General features: G+C 44.3%; 1 protein-coding gene across 2 annotated transcripts in view; it reads right to left on the bottom strand.

Moving 5' to 3' along the window:
* Positions 1–12,527: 12,527 nt before the first annotated feature.
* psmf1 (proteasome inhibitor subunit 1) overlaps positions 12,528–16,716 on the bottom strand; it is a 63,411-nt gene continuing 59,222 nt past the window's right edge. For both annotated transcript variants that reach the window (XM_048550374.1, XM_048550375.2), the window contains one exon: positions 12,528–13,016. In XM_048550374.1, the coding sequence (XP_048406331.1) occupies positions 12,965–13,016 (52 nt within the window). In that variant the 3' untranslated portion in view covers positions 12,528–12,964. The remainder of the gene's footprint in view (positions 13,017–16,716) is intronic.

Raw genomic sequence — 16,716 nt, 5'->3', positions numbered from 1 at the left:
TGATATGGGGCACCCGGTCCAGCAACGTTCAGTTTTAAAACCTACAGAGGATTTGTTAGCTCTCTCCGTAGTCTCACCCCTTCCCTATCTCTGTAACATCTCCTGCCCCACAATTCTATGAGAAATCTGCACTCCCCTAACTCCTAACCTCTTCCACATCCTTCTGTAAATATCTGCTTCCAGCTGACCAGGCCCCGAACTCTGGAATTCTAGAGTCAATGCTCTCACAGTTTATGTATGGATTGTTACCATCAATGAAACATCATTCTCAACAGAAGTGAGAAGTACAAAATTTGTAGTTGTGTCTTATTGGAAAAATATAGAAATTAACCAGCACAGTTTGACTCAGAGAGAGCTCAACAGAGAGTTTGAAAACTGTCAGTGTCCACTTACATTCCTACAACTGCACAGTGCACACTCAAAGGCAATAGTGAATGGGTAATCAATGCTAAGTAAAAACCAAAAGAACTGCGCATGCTGTAAATCAGAGACACAGAAATTGCTGGAAAAGCTCAGCCAGTCTGGCAGAATCTATGGAGAGAAATCAGAGTTAATGTGTCAGGTGGAGTGACCTTTCCTCAGATCTGCACTAAATGGGTAATAAATGCTGTTTTGTAAGACTGTGGTGCCAGTATTGCACAAACAAATAAAATGATTTTCCTGGTAGAACGTCTTTCTTTAAATCTCACATAGCTCTTTTTAATTTCTATAATCAGTAGAAAGATTAAATTACTTTAAAAGATAGTTTATAATACATCTTATTCAGAGATTTTAAAAATAGACACACTAGGATAAAAATCTGCAATGCAGGACCTCGACCAGTTGGAAAAGAAGCAGACAGAAGACCACGGGAATTAGGAAGTCCTGATGAGGTGACATCATTGGGGAAATCAAAAAGCTTGAAGATTCTTGAAGGAATGGGGGTGTAAGGAGTTCAGGCTTGAAGACTTTGAGACAGTTGGAATAAGGGATTGTGCAATGGATCTTCAATAAAGTGAAAATTTTTGAGGAAGATTGTGTAAAATAATGCATTTAAGGAACAAGATGAAAATCATATGGAAAAGTTGAAGAATGAGAGGTTAGAGCTTGGAGATAAAAAATATTTGATTATTAATTGACCATGTCCTATTGAAGAGAGCTTATAATCACTTACAAGAAGAACACTTTGCAGAGAATCAGCTGCAACTGAGTGTTGGACAGTATTTTTAATATCAATATCCCTCAAAATCAATTAGGCAGAATAAAATACAGCTGATGCTAGTAATCTGAATTAAAAATAAAAAGTGAAGGAAAATCTCAGTAGGTCTGGCAGCATCCTTGGAGAGAGAGAAATAGAATTCCTGTTACGAGCCCAGTATGTGACTTCTTTGGAATTAAAAACAGATTTTCTGATCATTATTTCATTTCTATTTGTGGGAGATTTCGTTCATAAAATGGTTGTCATATTTCCTGATAACAGTGCCTAAACTTCAAAGTATTTAGAATCATTGAATGCTTAAAATACAGAAAGATGCCATTCAGCCCATCAAGTGACTACTAGTACTCTGAAAAGCATCTCACCCAGACCCATGCTTTACAGCCAGTAAGCTCATCTGGGTTTCAGTTTGTTCAGACTGCTGGATGGCTAGTTTGCCATGCAGAGTATCATCAACAGCTTGGACTCAGCTCCCACACTGGCTGAGGTTACCATGACAAGTCTCTCCTTCTCAACCTTCCCCCTCATCTGCGGTATAGTGTACACCACCATTAGCTGTCTCTCTTTAACGAGGCAGTGACCCTCTGGGCCTATAGCAATTTTAATATTCAGTCATTACGATGTAGGCAAACCCAGATCTGATTTGGACAGTGAGACCCCACAATAACAAGATGTTATGATTGTCCCTCTGCACTGTTCTCAAATCTTTTGTGTTTGGCTTAATAAATCAGAGGTGAGAGTGTTACTATTCAGCCAGTTAACACAGGCATTCAAATACAGAACTACCTAACCAGATTTTTTTTTCAGTCACAGAATTATTGTTAAACTATCAATACTACGAAAAGGGATTACTAATGAGATCTACCAATAAAAAATTGCACTGTCTTACATGGCAGTATTAAATATATTTAAACAAGTAGTGGATGCTTCGTAAATTATTAAAAGGAGCCAAGGGTAATTACTCTGATGCCTAAGTGCGCATGGAATTCATAAAATAATCTTTAGTGGCAATTACTATCTATTTAGTGAAATGAATGCGAATGAAGAAATACTTATTTAAAAAGCATTGCATTAATTAAAAAATATTGGGTCTTTACATCAATGTCGAGAGGGAACAGAGGAGGGTGGGGGGTAGGTAAGAGAAAGAGGAAGTGCTCTTAAATTGTCTAAAATTAACATGCACTCAGTTGAAGAATTTGCATGCAAAGCAGGCACCTCCCCAGTAATAAGTCAAGTTTGAAATCCTAATTACAGAGTCATCGATTGTGATGCAGCAATTTACAACATTCAAAGTCTTCTGTTCTCATAGGCCAACTGGTTAATGGCTGCTGGTTAAGTCAACAAGCTAGCAAATCAAGCATCTGTGGAAAAACAGTTACAATCACCATGGAGACACAATCCCAATAGAACTACATTCAAATTTTAATAAATGATAATCCTGAAACAACATGGCAAGCTCTGTCCTGTTTTTCTTATGTTAGATTGTTTTTTTTGTAAAACCAGGGACTGAAATTTACAAGGAACTTGTAAGAAGCAGAGATATGCAGTAACAGCAAGTTATTGTTAAAAGAGAAAATGCACGATGATCGGCTGTGGCTCAGTGGGTAGCTCTCTCTTCTCTGAGTCAGAAGGTCTGGGTTAACTCCAGTGACTTGACTGCATAATTTAGGCATCTGAGAAAATCTTGTGCTGTTGGAGATGTCATCTTTCTGATAACAACCAAAGCTTTGACTGGACCCATAGATGAGAATGAAAGACCCCATGGCACAACTGCAAATGCAGTGCCCTTCACAACCTCGAGTATTCCAAAGTCTTTCAAAAGCAATGAACTAGTTTTGGAGCAAAGCCATTGCCATAATTTAGGAAAGCCAGCAGTTAATCAGCACTCAGCTAGCTCCCATGAATAGGAATCTGGAAATTGACCAGACTGCAGGAGTTATTCAGGACAGTGACTTAGGTACAACCATTTTCAGCTGCTACCTTCCAATATTTCCAACAATAAAGAATCCAACCATTTCCCCGTAACATTAAATGCTGGGCATAGGGGTGACCAACTCTTCCCTTTTTATGAAGTCTGACATTTTATTTAAAGCACTAAAGAGCCCATTTGTCCCATATCATTATATATGCTCCATAAAAGCCTCCACCCTTTTCCTTCACCATCTCAGCTTATCAATATTATTTCCCTTTATTCAGTTAGGGGGCATATGTTGCTAGCTGGCCAGCATTTATTACTCATCTGTAGGTGCCCTTGAGGAAGTGATGGTGAGCTGCCTTCTTGAACTGCTGCAGTCCATTTGCTGTAGGTAGACCTACAGTGGCACTGGGTGGATCTTTGGTGAATTTCTGCAGTGCATCTTTAGAAAGTACACATTGCTGCCACTGAGCATCAGTGATGGAGGGACTGGACGTTTGTGGATGTAGTGCCAATCACGTGGGCTGCTTTGTCCTGGATAGTGCCAAGCTTCTTGAGTGTTGTTTGAGTTGCACTTATCTAAGCAAGTGGGGAATATTCCAACACACTCCTGATTTGTGTCTTGCAGATGGTGAATAGGCTTGGGGAGTGACAAGGTGAGATCTTGTTACATTTGAATATGGGCTGCTTCACTATCTAAAGCGTTGTACATGGTGCTATTCGTTGTGTAATTATCAGTTAACATCCCCACTTTTGACTTTATGGTGGAGGAAGGGTCAACAATGAAGCAGCTGAAGACAGTTGGGCCTAGGATATTACCTGGAGGAACTCCTGCAGAGATGTCCTGCAGGTGACACAGCTGACCTCCAAAAACAACAAATATCTTCCTATATGCCAAGTATTACTCAAAGTATGGGGAAGCGATGGCTTAGTGCTGTTATCGCAAATCTATTAATCTAGAAATTCAGCTGTTGTTCTAGGGAACCAGGTTTGAATTTTAATTCAGTACAAAATATCTGGAATAAGAATCTACTGTTGACCGTGAAGCTATTGTCAATTGTTGGAAAAATCCAACTGGGTCGCTAATGTCCATCAGGGAAGGAAATCTGCCATTCCCGCCTAGTCTGGCTTACATGTGATTCTAGATGCACGGCCATGTGGCTGACCCTCAACTGCCTCTGAAATGGCGTGGCAAACCATTCAATTGTATCACTCATTACAAAGTCTCAACAAAGAAATGAAGCTGGATGGACCACTAGGCATTGTTGCAGCCATTGGAAAAGACAACAGCAGATATAGCACTGTTGACCCTGAAAAGGCATCCTTTGCAGGGCTGGTGCCAAACTTGGGACAGCTATCTCTCAGACTAGTCAAGCAACAGCCTGACATGATCATACACACAGAATCACACCTTACAATGTTCCAAACACCATTATCACCATCCCTGGATATTTCCTGTCCCACCGACAGGACACACCCAGCTGAGGTGTCACAGTGGTATGTAGTCAGAAGGGAGTTTGCCTGAGATTGTCAACATTGACTCTGGACCCCATTAAGTGTCATAGCTTCAGGTTAAAAATGGGCAAGGAAACTCCTGGCTGATTAACACATACCATTCTCCTTGGCTGAGGAACCAGTACTACACATTGAACAAAACTTGGAGGAAGCACTGAAGATGGCAAGGGTGCAAAATGTACTCTGGATGAAGAATTTCAATGTCCATCATCAACAGTGGCTTAGCAGTAACACTAATGATCAAGCTGGTCAGGTCTTAAATGACATAGCTGCTAGACTGGGTCTGCAGCAGGTGGTGAGGAAACCAGCAAGAGAGAGAAAAGCAGACTTGACCTCACCCTTAACAATCTGCCAGCTGAAGATGCACCTGTTCATGACAATAATGGTAAGAGTGACACTTCATAGTCCTACCTTCACATTGAGAATAACCTCCGTAATATTGTGCGGCACTATTAACGTGCTGAACGGGTCAGACTTTGAACGTATCTCGCAAATCAAGACTGGGCATCCCTGAGGCACTGTGGGCCATCAACAACGGTAAAATTGTATTCCAACACAATCTGTAATCTCATGGTCCAGCATATACCATTAAGCTGGGATCAAAGCTGGTTCAATGGAAACTGCTGTTTGGCATGTCAGGAGCAGCACCAGAAAATGAGGTGTCAACCTGGCGAAGCAATCAAACAAGACTACTTGCACATCAAACAGCATAAATAGTGATAGATAGAGCTAAAGAATTCCACATCCAATGGATCAGATCTAAGCTCTGCAGTCCTCCCACATCAAGTCATGAACGGTGGTGGACAATTAAGCAACTGACTACAGGAGGAGTCTCCACAAAAATCCCAATCCTCGATGATGGAAGAAATCAACAGATCAGTGTAAAGAACGTTTCAGCCAGAAATGCTAAGTGGATGATCCATCTCAATTTCATCCAATGGTCCCCAGCATTACAGATACCATTCTTCAGAAAATGTGATTCACTCCATGTGACGTCACTGGATACTGCAAAGGCTATGGGCCCTGACAAGATTCCCACAATAGTAGTGAAGACTTGTGCTCCAGAACTCGCTGCTTCCCGAGCCAAACTATTCTAGTCGCATCAAGAGGCCACATGTGGAGTGGAGGAAAAAATTGGTACAGGAGGGGAAATAGATAGAGACATACTGCATCCTTAGAGCAGGAAGCCTGTTCTCAGACAGTTGTGAGAGAATGGGCCAGCCAAGAGGGATTCAGAGTTAGGAGAAAATAAAGAGATCAAAGAAGACAGTGACTGAACACTCATGAGAACAATGTAATAAAATGTGAGGCTGGATGAACACAGCAGGCCAAGCAGCATCTCAGGAGCACAAAAGCTGACGTTTCGGGCCTAGACCCTTCATCAGAGAGGGGGATGGGGGGAGGGAACTGGAATAAATAGGGAGAGAGGGGGAGGCGGACCGAAGATGGAGAGCAAAGAAGATAGGTGGAGAGGGTGTAGGTGGGGAGGTAGGGAGGGGATAGGTCAGTCCAGGGAAGATGGACAGGTCAAGGAGGTGGGATGAGGTTAGTAGGTAGCTGGGGGTGCGGCTGGGGGTGGGAGGAAGGGATGGGTGAGAGGAAGAACCGGTTAGGGAGGCAGAGACAGGTTGGACTGGTTTTGGGATGCAGTGGGTGGGGGGGAAGAGCTGGGCTGGTTGTGTGGTGCAGTGGGGGGAGGGGATGAACTGGGCTGGTTTAGGGATGCAGTGGGGGAAGGGGAGATTTTGAAACTGGTGAAGTCCACATTGATACCATATGGCTGCAGGGTTCCCAGGCGGAATATGAGTTGCTGTTCCTGCAACCTTCGGGTGGCATCATTGTGGCAGTGCAGGAGGCCCATGATGGACATGTCATCAAGAGAATGGGAGGGGGAGTGGAAATGGTTTGCGACTGGGAGGTGCAGTTGTTTGTTGCGAACTGAGCGGAGGTGTTCTGCAAAGCGGTCCCCAAGCCTCCGCTTGGTTTCCCCAATGTAGAGGAAGCCGCACCGGGTACAGTGGATGCAGTATACCACATTGGCAGATGTGCAGGTGAACCTCTGCTTAATGTGGAATGTCATCTTGGGGCCTGGGATGGGGGTGAGGGAGGAGGTGTGGGGACAAGTGTAGCATTTCCTGCGGTTGCAGGGGAAGGTGCCGGGTGTGGTGGGGTTGGAGGGCAGTGTGGAGCGAACAAGGGAGTCACGGAGAGAGTGGTCTCTCCGGAAAGCAGACAGGGGTGGGGATGGAAAAATGTCTTGGGTGGTGGGGTCGGATTGTAAATGGCGGAAGTGTCGGAGGATAATGCGTTGTATCCGGAGGTTGGTAGGGTGGTGTGTGAGAACGAGGGGGATCCTCTTGGGGCGGTTGTGGCGGGGGCGGGGTGTGAGGGATGTGTCGCGGGAAATGCGGGAGACGCGGTCAAGGGCGTTCTCAATCACCGTGGGGGGGAAGTTGCGGTCCTTAAAGAACTTGGACATCTGGGATGTGCGGGAGTGGAATGTCTTATCGTGGGAGCAGATGCGGCGGAGGCGGAGGAATTGGGAATAGGGGATGGAGTTTTTGCAGGAGGGTGGGTGGGAGGAGGTGTATTCTAGGTAGCTGTGGGAGTCGGTGGGCTTGAAATGGACATCAGTTACAAGCTGGTTGCCTGAGATGGAGACTGAGAGGTCCAGGAAGGTGAGGGATGTGCTGGAGATGGCCCAGGTGAACTGAAGGTTGGGGTGGAAGGTGTTGGTGAAGTGGATGAACTGTTCGAGCTCCTCTGGGGAGCAAGAGGCGGCGCCGATACAGTCATCAATGTACCGGAGGAAGAGGTGGGGTTTGGGGCCTGTGTAGGTGCGGAAGATGGACTGTTCCACGTAACCTACAAAGAGGCAGGCATAGCTGGGGCCCATGCGGGTGCCCATGGCCACCCCCTTAGTCTGTAGGAAGTGGGAGGAGTCAAAAGAGAAGTTGTTGAGTGTGAGGACGAGTTCCGCTAGGCGGATGAGAGTGTCGGTGGAGGGGGCCTGGTCGGGCCTGCGGGACAGGAAGAAGCGGAGGGCCTTGAGGCCATCTCCATGCGGAATGCAGGTGTACAGGGACTGGACGTCCATGGTGAATATGAGGTGTTGGGGCCCAGGGATTTGGAAGTCCTGGAGGAGGTGGAGGGCGTGGGTGGTGTCACGGACATAGGTGGGGAGTTCCTGGACCAAAGGGGAGAAAATGGAGTCCAGATAGGTGGAGATGAGTTCGGTGGGGCAGGAGCAGGCTGAGACGATGGGTCGACCAGGGCAGGCAGGTTTGTGGATTTTGGGAAGGAGATAGAAACGGGCTGTGCGGGGTTGGGGAACAATGAGGTTGGAGGCTGTGGGTGGGAGGTCCCCTGAGGTGATGAGGTCATGAATGGTGTTGGAGATGATGGTTTGGTGCTCGGGTGTGGGGTCATGATCGAGGAGGCGGTAGGAGGTGGTGTCGGAGAGTTGGCGTCTGGCCTCGGCGATGTAGAGGTCAGTACGCCATCTCTCTCCGTGACTCCCTTGTTCGCTCCACACTGCCCTCCAACCCCACCACACCCGGCACCTTCCCCTGCAACCGCAGGAAATGCTACACTTGTCCCCACACCTCCTCCCTCACCCCCATCCCAGGCCCCAAGATGACATTCCACATTAAGCAGAGGTTCACCTGCACATCTGCCAATGTGGTATACTGCATCCACTGTACCCGGTGCGGCTTTCTCTACATTGGGGAAACCAAGCGGAGGCTTGGGGACCGCTTTGCAGAACACCTCCGCTCAGTTCGCAACAAACAACTGCACCTCCCAGTCGCAAACCATTTCCACTCCCCCTCCCATTCTCTTGATGACATGTCCATCATGGGCCTCCTGCACTGCCACAATGATGCCACCCGAAGGTTGCAGGAACAGCAACTCATATTCCGCCTGGGAACCCTGCAGCCATATGGTATCAATGTGGACTTCACCAGTTTCAAAATCTCCCCTTCCCCCACTGCATCCCTAAACCAGCCCAGTTCATCCCCTCCCCCCACTGCACCACACAACCAGCCCAGCTCTTCCCCCCCACCCACTGCATCCCAAAACCAGTCCAACCTGTCTCTGCCTCCCTAACCGGTTCTTCCTCTCACCCATCCCTTCCTCCCACCCCCAGCCGCACCCCCAGCTACCTACTAACCTCATCCCACCTCCTTGACCTGTCCGTCTTCCCTGGACTGACCTATCCCCTCCCTACCTCCCCACCTACACCCTCTCCACCTATCTTCTTTGCTCTCCATCTTCGGTCCGCCTCCCCCTCTCTCCCTATTTATTCCAGTTCCCTCCCCCCATCCCCCTCTCTGATGAAGGGTCTAGGCCCGAAACGTCAGCTTTTGTGCTCCTGAGATGCTGCTTGGCCTGCTGTGTTCATCCAGCCTCACATTTTATTATCTTGGAATCTCCAGCATCTGCAGTTCCCATTATCACTCATGAGAACAATAACTGGATAAAATCAAAGAATATTATTCATCGTAAGTCAACACTTCATTGAATTGGAGTGTTTATTTAAACATCTTATTTATTGAGGCAGTCAGATATTGACTAAATACGTGCTACTGAAAACATACAGCATATAATGTACTGAGAGAGGCAACTTTGCAATACACAATAATCAACATATTTTGGCTGATTTAAACAACTGAGTCTCAAGAAACAGTGTGACAATACTATGTCTTTAAGAAGTGTATTTGGTCCTTTTTTTTGTGAAGAAAGGTTCAGGCTGAGGTGGTGAGCAGTCTGCTTCAAAGTCAATAAACCGCTTGTAAGACCTCAGGGTCTTTTCTTCTCAAAATTCAGAACAATAGAAGCAACCTGAGGTCAAGTTCCCACAGAATCAGAATTCTTAATTTTAGTTTTTCAGTAGCAGCTGCTGTTGGGGTCTTGAAGCTGAGCATGAAAGCTGTTTCTTCTCTTTATTACAGCAAAAAGCTGAGGGTTCTCTTCCTGCTGTCTCATATGAAATTCTGGCAATCTATTTTACTGAATTTGCCTTTGCCAAGGAGGCATTGATGACATGTCACAATATTGGAACAGTTGCTGTTTAGTAGTTAATCTATTATTCTGTTAAATTTTCCAATAGTTATTATTTCAATTTCTTATCTCTTTTGTTGTATTTTAACTATAGCATGTGAATAAAGTATTTTGCCTCAAGACTAGGAGTTTGACCAATCAAATTGCATCTGAAACACAATGCCTGACACTTGCCTTTAAAATAAGAAAAAGTAAGGTTCTAAAGTATCTTCTTAAAGTATTTTGAAAAGATTTGGTCAGGTCCATAACAAATTGGGCTGTCTTGTAAGGATCAAAATCTCCAGTTCTAGGTCAGGTTAAGGATTGTTGGACTAAAAGGCAGCGAGTGTTGATTTTTTAAAAATTGGGTCTTGCAACTCAAGACTGAGCATCCATGAGGCCCTGTGGGCCATCACCAGCAGCAAAGTTGTGCTCCATCACAATCTGTAACCTTATGGCCCAGCTTACACCATTAAGGTGGGGTCAAACATGGTTCAATAAAGAGTGCTGTTTGGATGCCAGGAGCAGCACCAGAAAACTGGTATTTGCAGCTTAAATTCACGTACATACAGAATAACAGTGCACAAGAGAACTTGTGCATGATTTCTGAAAGTACATCCTCCTCCTCTCCGATGGCCTGCACATTTTCCCTTTTAATGTATATATCCAACTCCTTCTTGAAAATTACTACAAATTTGTTTTCAGTTACTTTTCTAGATCTGAGGAAGCTTTCTCCAAAACACAGATATTCCAAAGAACACAACCAGACTTGACTAAAAGATTTTTTACTTGCAATTAATCATTTTTATAAGAACAATTTCTTACTGTATTTTCATTCAGCTACATATTTCTGTACTTCCAGAGAAGTGTTACTGTGATAATGAGCACGTGCTGAGTGCAACTGGGACTTAACGTTAGTTACTAGTCCCAAAGCATCCCTTGAGTTTGTGTGGTATCAATCTGCTTTCACCTGATGCCTAAAATGTCAACGACTCAAAACTTCACAGCAATAAATTGCAATCGTTCACAGAAAAAATAAAGCAGAGTCATCACATTCCTGAATATCAGGTTAAAATAATATCCCTGTATAGAATCATACAGCACAGAAGTGGGTTTTTCAGACAAGCAAGCCTGTGCTGGCTTTGAAAAAACTACCCAGTTAGTCTTAATCCTGCTCCTCTTTTCTCATAGAACTGCAAATTTACTCCTTTCAACACTTATCCAATTCCACTTAAGTTAGCACTGAATCTCCTTTCACCATCTTTTTGGATTGAATTCTGTGTCACATCATGCTGCATTGAAAAACCCAAGCTGGTTTTTATTTTGGTCAATTATTTTAAATCTTTGCCTTCTGATTATTTCCTCTCTTGCCAGTGGAAACAATTTATCTCTAGTTATTCTGTCAAACCCTTCAGTAGTTAAAATAGCTTTATTAGATCTTCCCTTATTGTTAAGTACTCTGGTCAACAACCCCAGCTTACTTGTCTTTCCACATAACTGATTGTGAGAGTAGACCTTTACAGCAAATTAAAACCAAAAGAACAGCAGATGCTGTATATCAGGAACAAAAACAGAAGTTGCTGGAAAAGCTCAGCAGGTCTGGCAGCATCTGTGAGGAAAAAAAAATTAGAGTTCACATTTCGGATCTGAAAACCCTTCCTCAGTTAAATACTAGATTTGTATTGAGAGAAAAAGGCAGATCCAATTTTCGACATCCTGGCACACATGTACTCGTGTTATTTTATTAAAGTAAAGCCTCCCTATTAAAATAGAGATGAGCAGCATTTTTCTCAGAGATATGTGGAATTCCCTTCCTCATAGAACAGCAGAGGTAAGGTAATTGAGCGTTTTTGCTGGTTTGATAGGTCTTTATTGACAAAGTTAGGGTTAGACAGGAAGCTAAAGCCGAGACCGCAATTAGAACAGTCAAAAGTTTATCAAATGTCAGAGCGAGTTTGAAGAGCTGAATTAATTATTCCTTCTCCCAATCTGTATGGTTGGAATTATTTTGTTCCTAGTCCCTGCAACATGTTTCTCTCCTAACAAGAAAAGAAGTTTGGAGATGTTTGTAAATCGTTTCACAAATGCAATTCTATAAAATATTTTATTTCAGCTTTAAGTGAAATAGAAAACAATTGTTCAAGCTCAAAGTGAGATTGAGATATTCAGTGACAGCAACAACTGCAGATGCTGCAGTTAGAGACAACACACAGTGTGAAGTTGGAGGAACACAGCAGGTCAGGCAGCATCAGAGGAGCAGGAAAATTGACGTTTTGGGTCAAGACCCTTCTTCAGAAAAGGGACCCCACCCGAAACATCAATTTTCCTGCTCCTCTGATGTTGCCTGGCCTGCTGTGTTCCTCCGGCTCCACACTGTATTGTGTCCGAGATATTCAGTATTCTGTATGTGAATTGTGAATTGAGGTGGTAAGAAATTGAAGTACAGCAGACAGTGAGGAATCTGGAGAAATTAAAACCAGGACTGAGCAGAATGTGCTTTTTTAAATGGGAACATTAGCTCAGGAAAATGAATGATCAGCCTAGTTTTAAAACAAGGTGGTTAACTGCCAAACAAAATAGAATTTGGTTCCATAATACAACGTGCGTATATATTAATTTTTTTAAAAGAAATCTTCTGACCCCAGGGCAATACTTGAAGGATAAAGATGTGCAGAGTGAATGAGAAAAAGTAGTGGCATCATGGAACAAAATGAATAAATCTTTCGAGAAATGGCACAGATATGATGGGTCAAGTAGCCTTCTGTTCTGTAAGATTCTATTAATTCACGAACAACTCTTCATAAGTCCTACGAACAGAGCAAGAAAATGAGTGTATCAATGTGACAAAGTGCAATCAAACTATTTTTTCATTTACACATCAGTTTATTAACAGGATCATTTACCTCAAACGTTTTTATACATTTAATTTAAACTGCCTACCTCAAAGATACAGCACAGTGACAACTCTGCGACAATGTGCAGGAGAATGGTTACAAGTCCACACTGGAAGCATGTGTCAGATATATGACAATAAAGCACTTGGCTGCTCTCAAGTGTTTCAACGGTTCAGTTCATCACACTTGCCCCACTACCAAAGGGAGATTGGCTCAGCTGAAGCTGCTCTTCGTCAAACAGGAATGCACCAGATCAAGTGGCTAAGTTACACTGTTTATAAAATATTCATTTAACCAAAAGATGCGAAGTCCATGGGATTCCACAAGCTGTGGTTTATATTGAAAGTCTTCTTTATAACCCAACTTGTTTTAAGTGAGGAGGGAGGCGAGGGGAAGAAAGAAAAATCACATGAACAAGTCATCATAGCCAGGAGGAGGAAGATGATCTGGATCAGGGCTGAAAAAAAAGAAACATTTCATAAACATTCAGAAATCAAACATTAAGCACAGACGCTTATCCTTCCCACCAAACCACACAAGTTACGTTTAAGGTTGCTATCCCACCACAATTGCTGAGTCAGGACAGAAAGAGCTATTTGACCTGCTGGATTAGACGGACATGTGTAGAAGCCTCCAGGAATACTACACCATCAGAAATGGCATGCCTAGAACCGCAACTGAGTGAGTTCACCTCCAGAGGGAAAGCACTGGGGTGAAGTTGAAAAGATGATAACACAGTTCTTTGAGGAAGCAACAAGCAAGAGATAAATGGGAAGGAATAGATATAAAATATTTAGATTTTCAGAAGGCATTTAATAAAGTAACTAACATTAGGTACTTAAGAAAAGAGCCCATGGTGTTGAAGGTGGTATATTAGGACGGATAGGGGATTGGCTAACTAAAGGAAGACAGAGTTGAAATAAGGTACAGTTTCAGGATGGCAATCAGCAACAATTGGACAACTACAGGATCAGTGCTGGGGCCACAATTATTTTCAACAGACATTAATAACTGGATGAGGAAAATGAATGCACTGTGGTCAAGTTTGTGGATGACAGAAAAATAGATTGGAAGGCAATGGTGAGGATGGCACAAACTGTCTACAGATGGATATAGATAATAAAATGTGAGGCTGGATGAACACAGCAGGCCAAGCAGCATCTCAGGAGCACAAAAGCTGACGTTTCGGGCCTAGACCCTTCATCAGAGAGGGGGATGGGGGGAGGGAACTGGAATAAATAGGGAGAGAGGGGGAGGCGGACCGAAGATGGAGAGTAAAGAAGATAGGTGGAGAGGGTGTAGGTGGGGAGGTAGGGAGGGGATAGGTCAGTCCAGGGAAGACGGACAGGTCAAGGAGGTGGGATGAGGTTAGTAGGTAGCTGGGGGTGCGGCTTGGGGTGGGAGGAAGGGATGGGTGAGAGGAAGAACCGGTTAGGGAGGCAGAGACAGGTTGGACTGGTTTTGGGATGCAGTGGGTGGGGGGGGAAGAGCTGGGCTGGTTGTGTGGTGCAGTGGGGGGGAGGGGATGCACTGGGCTGGTTTAGGGATGCAGTAGGGGAAGGGGAGATTTTGAAACTGGTGAAGTCCATATTGATCGCAAACCATTTCCACTCCCCCTCCCATTCTCTTGATGACATGTCCATCATGGGCCTCCTGCAGTGCCACAACGATGCCACCCGAAGGTTGCAGGAACAGCAACTCATATTCCGCCTGGGAACCCTGCAGCCATATGGTATCAATGTGGACTTCACCAGTTTCAAAATCTCCCCTTCCCCTACTGCATCCCTAAACCAGCCCAGTTCGTCCCCTCCCCCCACTGCACCACACAACCAGCCCAGCTCTTCCCCCCCACCCACTGCATCCCAAAACCAGTCCAACCTGTCTCTGCCTCCCTAACCGGTTCTTCCTCTCACCCATCCCTTCCTCCCACCCCAAGCCGCACCCCCAGCTACCTACTAACTTCATCCCACCTCCTTGACCTGTCCGTCTTCCCTGGACTGACCTATCCCCTCCCTACCTCCCCACCTACACCCTCTCCACCTATCTTCTTTACTCTCCATCTTCGGTCCGCCTCCCCCTCTCTCCCTATTTATTCCAGTTCCCTCCCCCCATCCCCCTCTCTGATGAAGGGTCTAGGCCCGAAACGTCAGCTTTTGTGCTCCTGAGATGCTGCTTGGCCTGCTGTGTTCATCCAGCCTCACATTTTATTATCTTGGAATCTCCAGCATCTGCAGTTCCCATTATCTCTACAGATGGATATAGTCAGGTTAAGTGAGTGGCCAAAAAACTGGCAGATGGAATGGGGAAACGAGAGGTTATGCACTTTGTCACAAAGAATAGAGAAAGTGAATATTGTTTAAAATGGAGAAAGACAGCTAGAAGCTTGCCGAATAAGGGGATTTGGGAGTCCTCATCCATGAATCACAAAAAGCAAGCAGGTAATAAGCATGACAAATTGAATGTTGGCCTTTATTTCAAAGGGAATGAAATGTAGAAGTTGGGAGGGTTTGCTAAAATTCTCTGTAGCATTAGTTAGACCACAGCTGGAACACTGAACAGTTTTGGGTCCCTTATCTATCTCCCACTGGTATTGGAGGCAGTCCAAAGAAGGTTCATTAGGCTCATAACCAGGTATGGAGGGTCTATCATATGAGGCGAGGTTCAGTAGATTGTGTTTGTATCCACTGGAATGTAGAAGAATGAGCAGCGATTTTAATGAGACATCCACGAGTCTTACAGGATTTGACAAGGTAAATGTGGAAATAATATCGTTTCCCCTTGCGGAAGAGTCTACGACAACAGGGCATAATCTCAGAATATGGGGTCGCACATTTAAAACAGAGATGAGGGGATTTTCTTTCTCTCAAAGGCTGGTGAATTTGTGGAATTCTTTACCACAGAGGGCTGTGGAGGCTGGGTCATTGCATACATTCAAGGTTGAGGCAGACAAGATTTTTGATTAGCAACAGAATCAAAGATTATGGGGGAAAAACAGCAAAGTGAAGGTGAGGATTAGCAGATCAGCCACGATCTTATTGAAAAGCAGAACAGACTGATAAGCTGAAAGGCCTGCTTCTTCTCCTATGTCTTACGGTCTTAAGGTCACATCAAACGAAAGCCACAGCAAAGGACTAAGCTTTCAGTTTGACTATGGTGACTAACTTCCATGTTCAGCTGCATACACAAGATGAACAGCAGCAGGCAACAAAGGAACTTCTGTCAGCATACGGCAAAAGAGCTGGGAATTTAGAAGGCTGCATCAAAAGACAAAACACGACAGAAATTTCCATTCTGATTGCTGCTAAAATGCTATACTATATATGTGCACTATGACAGCATCCAGATTGAGAAATGAGACTGTTATGGACATTAGACAGCGTGAGCAGGAACATCGGCACCTGATGCGTAAAGTTTTCCACACATAATACTCATTACTCCACTCCTTTAAGGTGGTTTAGCTCATTTACAGTGCATGACTCAATAGTTTCAATTAATAAAGTGAAAAACGCATGATGCACTCAGCCCAATAATGTTAAGCCAAATTTTTAACTCAGCAGATATTGGTGACTAGTGGGTCTCATACAAAAACACTTAGTGCATTCTGAAGACTTTTTTTTAAGAAAGGTAAACACAGTTCTTGCCTGGAGAGGTGCAACTCCAATAGTATTCAGGAACCTCTACAGCAGCTAGGGCAAAGCAGTCCTGCTGGATGGTACCCTATCCACTATCTTCAACATTCACTCTTTTTGCTTCAGCGGCAGCAGTGTGCAAAATCTGCAAGACTCACTTCAAAAACTCATCAAGGTTTTGTGACATCATCTTCCAAACCTACAACCTTTGCCACCTAGAAGGACAGGGCAGAAGATATACAGGAGCACCACTACCTGCAAGTTCCCCTCCAAGCCCCACACCACACTGACTCAGAAATATATCACCATTCCTTCATGTCATTAGATCAAAATCCTCAAACTCCCTCTCCCATAGCACTGAGTGTATATACACCACAAGGATTAGATCAGTTCAAAAAGGCAGCTCACCACTACATTTCCATCAGCAATTAGAGACAGGCAATAAACTTTGACCCAGACAGTGATGCTTACGTCCTAGGAATGAAGAAAATAGCTTGGGATTCTTCAAATGATTTAATTATTCTATTA

This window comes from Stegostoma tigrinum, chromosome 19 (assembly GCF_030684315.1).
Source record: "Stegostoma tigrinum isolate sSteTig4 chromosome 19, sSteTig4.hap1, whole genome shotgun sequence".
Classification (NCBI taxonomy): domain Eukaryota; kingdom Metazoa; phylum Chordata; class Chondrichthyes; order Orectolobiformes; family Stegostomatidae; genus Stegostoma; species Stegostoma tigrinum.
Note: the sequence above shows the minus strand (reverse complement) of the source record. Positions and strands in the feature narration are given on the sequence as shown.